The sequence below is a fragment of the Petaurus breviceps genome, unplaced genomic scaffold, assembly GCF_028583685.1.
Source record: "Petaurus breviceps papuanus isolate PSGF00001 unplaced genomic scaffold, PetGlider_PUasm1.0 190, whole genome shotgun sequence".
NCBI lineage: Eukaryota > Metazoa > Chordata > Mammalia > Diprotodontia > Petauridae > Petaurus > Petaurus breviceps.
Window position 1 is genome coordinate 9,130,134 of NW_027185810.1, and position 13,406 is coordinate 9,143,539.

A 13,406-nucleotide genomic window follows, 5' to 3' on the forward strand; every position below is an offset into this window, starting at 1 on the left:
AAAGGAAAAAAGGAGACAAGAGAAGAAAAGAGAAAAGAAGACTCCAGGAAAGAAAGGGGAAGGTCATTCAAAACTGGGCCCTAGACCATCTTATACAAAGCATCTTTTTACTTCTAGTATCAGTGATGGATTGAAAGTTCTACCTGCTCCCTAAAATCTGAAACATGGTCCTTTTAGACAATAAGATAGAACTCAAGGATGACAGTTTGTAGTTCAGTTGCCTTCCTTTTTGCCAGGGTCTTTGTAGGTTTTTTTGCAGGTCTTTGTGTTATTAAGATAATAAAATAATAAATGTAGCTTATTATTTTAAAAAGGTATAGAATTATTTTGCCTTTCCTTCCAAATTGAAAAAGTCTCAGTATCAGAAGTTATCCTCGATCATACCCTGTACCTAAAACTGTCATCTGACTTCCAAGATACTCTTTGGAAGAGGAAAAACTAAAATAGGAAAGAAAGAAAGAAAGAAAGAAAGAAAGAAAGAAAGAAAGAAAGAAAGAAAGAAAGAAAGAAAGAAAGAAAGAAAGAAAGAAAGAAAGAAAGAAAGAAAGAAAGAAAGAAAGAAAGAAAGAAAGAAAGAAAGAAAGAAGGAAAGAAGGGAGTGAGGGAGGGAGGGAGGGAGGGAGGAAGGAAGGAAGGAAGGAAGGAAGGAAGGAAGGAAGGAAGGAAGGAAGGAAGGAAGGAAGGAAGTCAAACAGGAACATGTGACCTTAAGTTGAATTAATGGAAATGTCTAGAATGTAGAAGGTGATAAACCTGTTTTATTGTGCCTTAGCCAGAGCTCATCTAGGGTATTGTTTCCAGTTCTAGGAGTCATATTTTAGGAAGAACATTCACAAGCTGGAACATGAGGGAAGACAAACCAAGATAGTGAGGCACCTCAAAATTCTCATTCAAAAATCAATTAAGGAAACTAGGATTTCATCTTTAAGAAGATTTAGGAGAAACCTCCTCAAATGTTTGAAAGTGTCATACATAAGACTTGTTTTACTCGACCCCAGAGGATATAAACAGGAGCAGTAGACAAGTCAGAAACAGATTTGGGCTCTATAATTAAAGCTATATTGAAGTAGTATGGATGGCCTAAGGAAGAGCAGAGAGTTCCCCATCTTCAGGTAGATGCCAAGAGACTACTTGTCAGGGATGTTTCATAGCCTTTGTGTTGTAGTGGTGAAAGGAGTGGTTTTAGAATCAAAGGATCTGGGTTTCAAACAGCTCAACTACATATTACCTGTAAACTTGAACAGGATACAACTTCTTAAGAATTCAGAATCATCTTTAAATGAAGGAATGGACTCCCCACATGTTTGAAAGGTAATTGGGAAAAAAAAAATTTTTAAGAGGGAGAAAAAAGGTAACTGGAAAATATTTAACAAAATAAATTAAAATACAATATAATATAAATAACATTGAAATGTGGTTTTCTAAGTCAGTGTGTGGCCTACAGGGATCTTTATATATGGTTTAGTGGACCCTGTTTCTGTCTGAGTTTGACACCACCAAACTGAATGATCTCAAAGATCCTTTCCGTTTTAACATCTGACATTTATGTCCTGTGAGGTAGAGTCCTTCAGGTCCTAGTTTTTCCAGTTAGCTATCAACGAATCCCTGATAATTATTAAGTAAATATTTCCTGGTAAGGCACAGAAAAGGTCAAACAGCCCCAATTCATATGACTGTTCCTCATATCTATTTCCTACTACATTTATTCATCTCCTTGCTTTTCTTAAAAACTCTCCAAATTCAGCACAACATTTTTTTTTAATTTAGAGACCAAATAAGACAAACACAAATAAAACAATTCAAGTTTGAACAGTTACAATGGAAAGATGACTTCCATCTTTCATAAGCTACAGCTCTTTCACAAGCTACAGCTGGTCATTTTCTAACTCGATATGCTGGATTCTACCCACCTTTATAAAGTGCATTCTATTATCATCCAGACCTGATATTATTCATCAGTGACCATACATAACCATAATTTATTTCTGGAACTGATTAAGTCCCATCCTCTATCCTGGGTTAAAAAAAAAATGCCTCTACTTCTTTCATTCTGCAGTTTCATTGTACTTCCTCTGCTAAACTGTAGTAATCGTGCTGATAATCAGATCAAAAAAAGAAATACAGTATATTTATAAGTCACTCTGAGAGCCTTAATGGAAAAGTTATAGAAAATTAAGCCAACAAGTTTGCATAGGGAATCTAGCTGTAAAACTGATGAGTTGGGGGAAAGGGCAGAAACTAGAAGACGAAGAGTCACAATCAGCAGAAATTAAAATTATATTATAATGTATTCTCTCTTTGTAACAACCTCCCCCAAACATACATATATCCACACAGAAATATGTGTATATGTATATATGTATGTATGTGAATACATATAGATATATATGTATGCATGTAAATATATATATATATATATATATATTCCTTCTATCTTTCCCCTTCACATAATTAAATAAAATGTCTCTGAAGGCTGATTCATAACTTCTGATTAGCTCTCCACTGAAAACTCCTAATGGAGTAGCTATAAGAGTAGGATAATCTTTTCCTATTAACATGTTTAGAGTACTACCTAGCATAGTGTCACACGCGGGTACTTAATGAATCCTGTTTCTATATTAACCAATGAGGTAAAAAATGATGAAAATGGATAATCAGTAATCAATCCTAGTTATTAATGCATGAAGGAAAAGAGAAATATATGTGAAAAGTTTTAGGCATCATTTCAAAGACAGAAACAAGAAAGTACAGACAGTCACACTCTTTTTTGGGTCAGTCTAGGAAAAAGCATCAGGATGGCTTTAGAATGTGCTTAAGTTTTGCATGATTATACATGTGAAATCTATATTGAACTACTTGCCTTCTCAATTGGGGGGGGGCGGGAAGGGGGAAGGAGAGAATTTGGAACTCAAAGTTTTAAAAATAAATTTAAAAATTGTTTTTACATGTTACTGGGAAAAAATAAAAATAAAACACTTTTTTAAATTTTTAAAAGAATGTGCTTAGGGGCAGCTAGGTGGCGCAGTGAATAGAGCACCTGCCCTGGAGTCAGGAGGACCTGAGTTCAAATGAGGCCTCAGACACTTAACACTTACTAGCAGCATGACTTTGGGCAAGTCATTTAACCCCACCTGCCCTCCAAAAAGAAAAAAGAAAAGAATGTGCTTAAAAAGAAATGTTATGGCACTTTACATCCATTTTAGAAAGAAGTTGTTGTTCAGTCATGTTCAACTCTTTGTTGAACCCATTTGAGGCTTTCTTGGCAGAGATACTGGAATGGTTTACCATTTCCTTCTCCAGTTCATTTTACAGATAAGGAAACTGAGGAAATGGGTAAATGACTTGCCCAGGGTCCCATAGCTAATAAGTGCCTGAGGCCAGATTTGAACTCAGGAAGATGAGTCTTCAGACTTCAGGTCCCTCACTATGCAGACCAGAAAGAGGTTCATTAGAGCTAATATAAATCCTCCATGCTGCCATTTCTTCTAGTTCTAATCTCAATGAAGATGAAATGAGAAAAACCAGCACAGCAGGGCACTGAAGTAAATTTTTTTGTGCTTTAAGGGTTCAGTGTAAGTACATAGGGAGCAGGGCTGAAATGAAAGAAAACCCTCCCCCTTGGCCCCACCCAACACCACCATCCTAACTTGGCTATAATGTAAGGTTTGGTGAGAATAGAGACTTTATTATTTCCAAAATGCCACAGAAACCCAGAAAAAAAAAACTGAAATAGAATTCCCAGTAAACAAACAAACAAACAAAAGAGCCAATATCCAAGATTGTTGGAAAGAGCACTGGAAACAAGGAAGTCTGAGTTCAGTGATGTTTACAGGTTGAACTGCTTCATAAAATTTCACAAACTAACTTGGAATTTAGCAATTTCCTGCTATCCCCATTCAGTGAATCACTTGCCCCACCCCATCATGTTCTGTACCTCTATGAGAGTACTGTATTTCAGGCTGAAACTGGAGAGAAAATAGCAATCTAGGAGGTAGGCCTCTAATTTCCCTGGTATAGGAAATTCCTGAATGAGAAGACTCCTTCTACTCATCAACCATCTGCAAATGTTAGTCTTGAGGGAATTTTCTGGGGCACTGGGTGAGTGAATACCCAGGGTCATGTAGTCAGTATAGCAAAACCTGAACCCAAACGTTCCTGACTCCAAGGCCAGTTCTTAGCCACTGCCCTGTGCTGCCTCCAAGAGCTGCAAAATGGTAAATGAAATTAAGCTTAAAGAATACCCATTTTTTTTCCTCATTGAGATAACTAAAAATTTAGGAAAAATCAAAAAGAGGCGTTTCATTAGCACTTCTTTTTCACAAATTAGGAAATATCATCATGATCAAATTGTGTGTGTGTGTATTTTGTTTTAGTTGAAACAAAACTGAGAATAGAAAATTATTTACAAAAGTATAATATTTGAGAAATCCTCAGCAAAATGGAATATAAAATCTTATTTCAAAAATATATTCTTTTTTTTGGGAGGGGGGAGGGCAGAGGAATTGGGGTTAAGTGACTTGCCCAAGGTCACATGGCTAATAAGTGTTAAGTATCTGAGGCCATATTTGAACTCAGGTCCTCCTTACTCCAGGGCCAGTGCTCTATTCACTGCACCACCTAGCCGCCCCCTCAAAAATATATTCTTTGACTATTTTAAGATATTATGAACTTCAAAAATCCATTACAAATCAATATCAGTTTTATTAATGTGGAAAATTGATTAAACACTGAAAACTTTTGAGAATTGAAATATGAGTTCCAAAGAAAGTAGCAAATGATTCACCAACTATACCTTTAGGTATAATTGAAAAATATTTTATAAGAGGAAGAATAAATCTTCCCCCTTTGCACACAATGACATTTGTTGATTCCAGTGGGATCAGTTCTTCTACAGAATATACTTTTTTAATCAGCCAAATTTATATGAAGTAATTTTCTCTATTGTTCTCTTACGTGAGATCATTAACAAAATAGTGAATTGAATTACATTAATATAACTATATGCCATTTTCTTCTTTATTGAGGGATTTTATTTTTTTAAACTAGGAAGCCTCCAGGAAGTGTTAACCAGACACCATGACCCAGTCCCTACTGGTGGGGTATTGTCTTTATTACCAAATCTATGAGTGTAAATTAATTACCAAATTCATAAAATATAAATTAATTACTGAAATTATAAAGAAGTTCAAGAAAGCAATCCTCTTGGGGAAAAAAGGGCCCTGAGGATGTAAATAAAAGAAAAGCGTGAAGAAGTGGGAGGGACTGGTATCCTAAGTCTTGCTTACTCACTGACTCCAGAACATAACATCTTAGCTTTATTAGTAGCCTAGGAGCTAGAGGAATCACCAAAATCGGACCTTCACTGGAGAACTATAGGACATACTGGCTTGAATATGGATGGAAATCAGATTACTTTTTTTCCTTCCAAAGACAATATATTAGGGAACTCAGGCTCAAAACAGTGATGGTACCAAGGTTAAAGGCCAGTGCTCTCCAAAATGATACCTTGCCCCAAGGAGACCTGAGACCAATTGGAGGGTGGAAAGATGGGTGGTATACAAGCTCCATAATAACTAATCTTGGGGTTTGTGTCCAAAACCACCGTACCTATTCTTCTCTTCCAACATTCCTCTACTTTCCTTCCTCCCTAAGCTGTGAAAGTTCCCAACCTCCCCACTTCTACAATAGGAGTCAAACCCTGAGGGCATTTATGGAGAGGGGAAAGACCTAAACACTAAAGAGAATAAAGCAACAACTGCCTAGGTGCCATAGGGAAAATTCCCCTTCCCTTCTGGCATAGCAACCCCTTGACCCCCAAATCACCTCAAGGCCTTGGCAGGCACCCTTTGGAGAACTCAGACTCCAGGGCAGTGACCAATTGATAGGATTCCTACCTCACCCCTGAGACAGAATGAGTCACACAGGATGAGTGGGCAAGGGTAGATTGTGACCTCTCTTACAGCTCTCATTACATTAGCTGTAACCATAAAAAAACCACCCTTCCTTTCCTGAACTTCCTTATTTCGGTCACAGTCACCACCATCCTTCTATTAACCCAGGTTATCATCAGTATAAATTCAGCGTCATGTTTCTGAGTCCTCTTCCTAACCCCACAGATCCAATCAACTGCCAAGTCTTTTTGTTCTGCCTCTATAATATCCCTCTATAATATCTCTCGAATAGGTCCTGTCCTCACTCTTCACAGTCACCACAGTATTTCAGGCCCTCATGACCTTTTCCATTGACTATGGCCTCATAACTGGTCTTCCTGAGTCTTCCAGCCTCCACACAACTGCCAAAGTGATCAGCCAAGGTCTGACCATGTCACTCCCTACTCAGTAAACTCCAGTGCTTTCTAGTTATTCAAAGATCAAATATCTTTTCATTGTTATCTCATCCTTTTAAAATTTCTATTTCTGTATAAGATTTACAGGGCATATAACTATTAAGACAGTAGAGCATGAACATAATTTTTAAATAAATACATATATTGATAACAGTACAGGTTAAAAAAAAAAGTTTGGAGGCCATTTTCTAATAAACCGATGGTCCTAGAACAGAATAGAGGGTAAATGCCAGGTTAGGGGTAATAAGGGAAAAAAGCTAATCCCAGACAAAACAACCGGTTAGTAAATCTGCTTCAGGCAAACCATTGGGGGCAGAGAGTACAGGTAAAGGATGATATTCCTTCACAGAACTTCTAAGGAACAGGAGGAACAGGAAAATAAATGAAATTATTGTCCAAGCAGATCAAGAATACCTGAAACATACTGGAAGAATATTTAGGTCAGAAATGGAAAGGATCTTTCTTATCCAGAGAAGTAGGGATGAAGGTAAGAATTTAAAAGGGCTCAGAGCCATTACCAGGCAATTAAAGGAAATTCCCATGAAATCTTTACAGAAATGTCTATCACACCAACAGCTGGGTGGCAAGGTAGATAGAGGCCTGGATGGAGTCAGGAAGACCCAAGTTCAAATCTGACCTCAGACACTTACTAGCTTTGTGACCCTGGGCACCTGTTTACCTCAGTTTCCTCATCTGTAAAATGAGCTGGAGAAGGAAATGGCAAACTACTTCAGTATCCTAGGCAAGGAAAACCCCAAATGAGGTCACAAACAGTCAGATGCAACTGAAACAACTAGCACCCAAAGGAAGAAATGTTTGCAAGATTGTTCCTCACCAGGCAAAAGCAATTATGGCTTGGGAATGTTATATTTTCTTTTTAAATGGTGGGAATACTTATCATCATTGAGTCTGCAACACGATAATGCTTGCATATATATTAATGAATCAAGAAAGTCTAACACAGAGCATCATTCCATCTGGCAAGAAACTTTATCTTGAAATTAATCTTTACTCATAATCAATGTCAATACATTGATAGGAATAATCAGCACTTACAATCCACTGGCATATCTGTCAGGAACTGAGTCACCTCCACACCCTAATAAAGTGTCAGGATAGTAGTCCCTTAGTTTGCCTAGGTGTAAGTATGCCCTTTTGTGTGAATGTTGTTCAGATCTGTGATTTCAGCAGCGTTTGGAAGCTCCTAGTAGGGAAACTCCACCAATTCAGGACTTCAATACAAATCTCCAATACAATGAGTACTTAATAAATGAACATTGAGTAAATACCTAATTATTGTATATATGACAGGCTAATATTCAACCTCTTTGGTTGCCTCCACTCAACAGTTTCATATATCAATTCACTGAGTACCCACCAGGTCTTACAGATATGCTAAAGGCATTAGATCCTAATATCAATATGTGGATAAATAATAAATACTTCTAAGCAATAGGATCATTTGATCCTATTTGATCCATTACTACAAAAACACAGATTTAACAATACTGTGCCCTGAGAATCAAATGAGAACAGTGCTATTATTATTTCTATTGTGCTGTGGGTGTTACATTCCCATAGGTAAACATCCTACTAGCCATCATTTGGGCCATGAACAACCCTGGGCGACCCCATTTAAGGTGCTCTTGGCAAAGATACTGGAGTGGTTTGTCATTTCCTTCTCCAGTAGATCCATTTTGTCAGGTAATCAGAGGTTAAGTGACTTGTCCAGAGTCACACATCTAGTAAATATCTGAGGCTGGATTTGAACTGAGGTCCTCCTGACTCCGGGGCCAGTACTCTATGCACTGAACTACCCATTGCCCTGATCCTACTAGTAACTTTAATATAATCCATACAACTTGAGAATTCGTTCTATGTCACAAATTTGGAAGGCTGACAAATAAATTAAAAGATAAAGCAGATCTTAGCTCCAAGTCAAATCAAAATGGAGAATGAAAGCAATTAGATAGATACTTAGCTAGAGAATTAGCAATTAGCTAGAGAAACATTTTTGCCTGAGTAACCTAGAAAAGTGAAATGTTGTGACTGAGTTACCCTAATAATTGCCTCCAACCTCCACTTTAGCTAGGAAGAACTAGACTCAATATTTCAGAAATGCAGACTATCTCTAAGCGGTATATGTATAAGATCTATAGATCATCATGCATCTACACTCCTTGTATTCTATTTTCTCTCATTATAAAGGAGAATGTCATACTTAAAATTTACCAGGAAGATTTCAGATTTATATTACTGGGAATCAAAGCTCACAACTTCTTCAGTGAAGATAAAGTATACACAACAGCATTATATGTTTCAAGAAATTTCAGGAATCTATAAAATGGATAAATCAGGAAATTATCATTTAAATTAAGAAATGATTCTTTAGAGAGACTCCAATGACACATTTAAGGTTTAAAAGATAACAAACCACTGGTGCTAAGAGACCAAAGAAACTTATAGATAAGGTGTGTGAACTCACTGATAACTGAAAAGTAATCAGAAATTATGATAAAACATCTCTGAAATTAAGAGACACTGAAAAATTCAACAAATTATTAGCTTCCTTCATGTAAGACACTATGCCAGGCACTGAATACAAAGTATTTATTATGAGAGTACATTACAAATGATAAAAGTTCTTGCTTTCAAGGGTCCTAAAGTCTAGTAGAGACATATATGCAAATAAGATTAGGGATTTCATTTAGGAAAATATGATTTATAAAGAACTTTTCAGGAATGCAACTATTGTGTACCTAGAAGTATGCCTTAAAACTTTCCTAACCCTGCAAGAACACAGGTACACTAGTACACTTTTGGCAGAGCTGTGAATTGGTCTAGCCATTCTGGAAAGCAATTTTGAATCATGCCCAGAAAGTTACCAAATTATACACACTCTTTGACATAACTGTACCATTACAGGGCCTATAGCCCAAAGAAATCAAAAGAGGAAAAGAATCTATGTGTACAAAAATATTTATAGTAGTTCCTTTCATGGTGGTCAAAAATTGGAAATTAAAAGGCTATCCTTCTTTTGGATAATGGTTAAATAAATTGTAGTACGTGAATGAACTGGAATATTAAGAAATGAAGAATATTAATATAGGAAATGATGAAATGGACAACTTCAGAAGAAACTGGGAAGATGTTTGTGAACTGATGCAAAACAAAGTGAGCACATTAAGGAGAACAATTTGCACAGTGAAAAAAAGCATTATTGAGAGAAACAACTTTGAAAGACTTCAGAACTCTGATCAACAGTAGTGACAATGAGTCCAAAAGTACGAAAAAGAAATACATTGCTCACCTCCTTCTAGAGACATAATAAACTTCAAATGCTGAAAGAGACACATTTTGGAACATAGCTAACATGAGAATTTGTTTTGCTGGACTATGAGGGCTTGGGGGGGGAGTTCGCTAAATTCCGGGGGGGGGGGAGTTGGGTCATATTTTGTTTTAATACTTGTTAAATGAAAAATAAAAATAACCTATTTTAAAGCAAAAAAAAAAAAAGTTCACTTCCCTATTTTGCCTGCTAGACCCTATTTGGTCGGAGTTAAAAATTCATTCTTTAAGGCTTCGTATCCACTCAAGGCACTTAGTTGCACAGTAGATAGAGTGCCAGGCCTGGAGTCAGGAGGTTCTGAATTTAAACCCAGCCTCAGAAACTCACTGTGTCCTTGGGCAAGTCACTTAACTGTCTCAGTTTCCTCATCTGCAAAATGAGCTGGAGAAGGAAATGGCAAACCATTTTAGTTTCTTTGCCAAGAAAACCCCAAATGATGTCATGAAGAGTCAGACATACCTAACAAGATGGAACAACATCCACTCAGGGTCTTTATACTGGGAGTGACAGAAAGATTATGCTTTCAGGTTAATCATTCTGTAGGTTACAGATAGTTCAAGTTTAAGCTTGAAGTAATTTTACATAGTATCATGTACATAATAGTTAGGCATTTCCAAAATATTGTGGAACTGAATTAGTCTTTGTTAATCTACTGCAAAGTAGAATTAATACCATCTTGATATGAGCAAATCTGTGAAAATTATTCCTCTCCTCCCTCCCCACCCCCGAATAAAAACATGGCATTCAGCACTGATAACATTGCTTTCCTTGGGAAAGAAAAGACAGAAAAATGAGACTCCACCCAGATCATATTCAGATAGTTATTGCAGGCATGAGAAAAAGGGGAAAGAAAACATAAGGAAAACACCCCTAAAGTTGTTGAAGGTGAAATTAAAAAAAAAAGTGAAGCTCCAAATTCCCAAGTCTACAATTAGCCAAGATTTCATTTTCTGTAGAAAGTTACCCTAGATCTTCCAAATAAACTAAAACATGTCTTTCACTATCCTGTAATAAAATTTCTCAGATTGGAGGGGTCAGCCCTTTCCTACACTGAGAGGTGGTAGGAGAGATGCACTCTAGTTACAGAGAAAGATTTCAGTGTTTCCAACAGATGTTTGGTAGTTGGTACAGAGAAAGTTAACTTTCTCATTCAAAATATCTCTCCCCAACTCATTTTCTTCCAGTTCCTCTTTCAACTCTCTTCCGATAGTCCCCTCCCCCTTTACCTCCCCAGTTTTCCTACAATCTAAAATGATTTGCAATGCTATAGTTGGAGATAGAGACAGGTTTATGTAAGTCCTAAGGGTTGGAGATCAGTTGGTTCCCCTAGGATTGCACAAAACCACTACAAACAATATGAATATGCATCTCTTTATGTAAAAGAAAAAGTCTCCACCACAGCTGAAAGAATGAATTAAAAAAAAAAAAAACCTGTTTTTGTAGAGGGAGAAAGGAGCTCACTCTTCACAAGAAAACAGCTTTATTTTGTCTCAGTCCAGAAGGATTTGACGTTGTATTTGTGTCTCTGTCTATACAAGCTGCTGTCCACTCTGTAGATTTACTACTCCCGGATAGTAACTCATGACTTTAAAAAAAAAAAAATGCATACATGAGCTAGCGTCTGTTCTATCTCCCAATTTCCTGTCTCTCCATTTCGAAACTTTTGATGAAGCCCTAGTCAGGTGCAGGTTACAGTTACATCCTCACGCTGGAGACAGTAACAGGTTGGCTCATTGAACAATGTCTGAATAAAGCAAACTTCCTCGTTGCTAAAGAAATTCGAGTAGCAAGGGCTACAGGTGTAGTCATGTTTGAAAAGTGATAGAGTAAGAGATCAACAAGGGAGAGGGAGAGAAGGAAAGAGACGCCTGGACAAGATGAAGAAGCCAAATAACAATACACAAAGTACAACAGCATCATTCATACTTACCTAGTGGGCCCAAACCAATTCACCAGGAATATGGGTGCTTTTTGTTTTCCATTTACATTTCATTACTCCCCGACCTTAACTAGCTGCCTCACCCTATGAGGGAGTGAGTGACCTTTTCTCTTAGCTCTAGAGATTCTCAGGAGCCACAAACTCCTATAGATAAGCTGCATCGGAATCAAATAGAGGCACTCCAAAGACTTCTCAGAGTCTCAGCATATCATTCTTTATACATGTACAACCTACCTGTTTTTAGGAAGTTGCACGTGTCTTTTTTTTTTACTTACTAAATAGCACAACTTCAGAGGAAAGTGCCCCTCCACTTAAAAGTGAACATATGCTACCGCATTGATAGCTAAATCAGACATCTCTGACAGTGCACAGGTGATGAGGACCTTACAATTTTTTAATCTGAATTGAAAATAGTCCTGAGTCTGTTGTTGACATTTTGTTACTAGGGAAGAGAGGGAAGGCGGGGGAAGGGCTAGAAGAGAAGGTAGGGGCAAAAAGGGAAGGGGAGGCCAAGGATCATCTAGGATCTAAAAAAAACTGAAGTTCAGGCTTTAACCTGTCCCTTAAATTACACCCATTTCCTTTCAAAAGTAAACATTCCATTTGCAAAGTAACTTCTCACAGTTGCAAAACAGGCCCATGTGACTAGCCTGCTAGCAAAATCCGAGAAGTGTTTAACTTTTTCCCCTTCCTACAGAACACGTCTGTCTTTCTCCTCACCACTCATGCCCCAAAGTTCTACAGTGGACACAGGATGGGTAAAAAAGGGTCGAGCTCCTGTTCCCTTCTGTTACCTGGTCCAGCGGGATGCCCAGGAGGTCGCTGATCGGATGCAACAAGGTGGAGCCCGTGGTGCGGTAGGCAAGGCTGGACGGCGGCGACTCTGTTGCCATCCTGCATCTTCGGGGGGGCTGTCGCGTCTGCCCCCACCCCAAAGTCACCCTCCTTGGTGTCTTCGCCCGGCCTGGGTGGGGACTTGACCCCAGGGACAGGCGAGCCTAGGGGAGGCAGCGAGAAGGCCAACCGTAAGTAGGGCTCCGGGCGGCAGCAGAGCAGAGCCAGAGGGAGCCGGAGGGGATGCAGCGCTGGTGCTGGTGCAGGCACTGTGGTCTCGGCTGAAGTTGGCCGGGTGGGGAGCCCGCTCAGCTTCCCGCTCCCCTCCTCTTCCCTCTTATTGGCCGCAGTGACCCGGGACAGCCCCGGGAGGGTGGGCGTTAAGGGAGAGGAGGGCGGGAGTCTGCTAACAGCAGAGCATTCCCTCCCTACGTCCCGCCCTTCTCTGGCTCCGAGAGAGGTCGAAAGAGAGAATGAGAAGCCTCCGCCCCTGCGGCCTCACCCTCCTTCCGAGCTGGGAATGAAGCCTGGGAGGGCACTCTGCTTACGCCGGTCCTGATCTCCCCATTAAGGCATCTAGCCCAGACCTCCGACTGGGACTCCAGCCTCTGGGAGGATTCCATTCTCAAAGGAGCCCCTTGCCTCGGTTTCTTCTAAAATCACCGGACTTAGATTTTGAAGAGGTTCTTACAGATCACTTTGTTCAGTCCCCTCTTTTTATAGTTGAAGAAATTCAGACTCAGACAAGTGACTTGCCTAAGTTTATACAAGTAGCAAATTTAAACAAAGTGCAGGTATCTGAACACAGATCCTCTAAATCTAAAAATTTTAGAGTGGGTTTTTTTTTTCATTATACCACGCTTACCCAAGGGGGCATAGCCCTGCATTTTAACTCCCATTCTGTGCCTTGCTCCTGCGAGATTCCCCAAAAGTCATCT

At 38.8% G+C, this 13,406-nt stretch overlaps 1 protein-coding gene across 3 annotated transcripts in view; it reads right to left on the reverse strand.

Annotated features, from left to right (window-relative positions):
* MBOAT1 (membrane bound O-acyltransferase domain containing 1) overlaps window positions 1-12,951 on the reverse strand; it is a 144,107-nt gene extending 131,156 nt beyond the window's left edge. The window contains exon 1 of one of the 3 annotated variants that reach the window (XM_069092490.1): window positions 12,429-12,951. In XM_069092490.1, coding sequence (XP_068948591.1) covers window positions 12,429-12,527 — 99 coding nt within the window. In that variant the 5' untranslated portion in view covers window positions 12,528-12,951. The remainder of the gene's footprint in view (window positions 1-12,428) is intronic. The other 2 variants (XM_069092489.1, XM_069092488.1) reach the window with 2 other exon arrangements.
* Window positions 12,952-13,406: the final 455 nt, after the last annotated feature.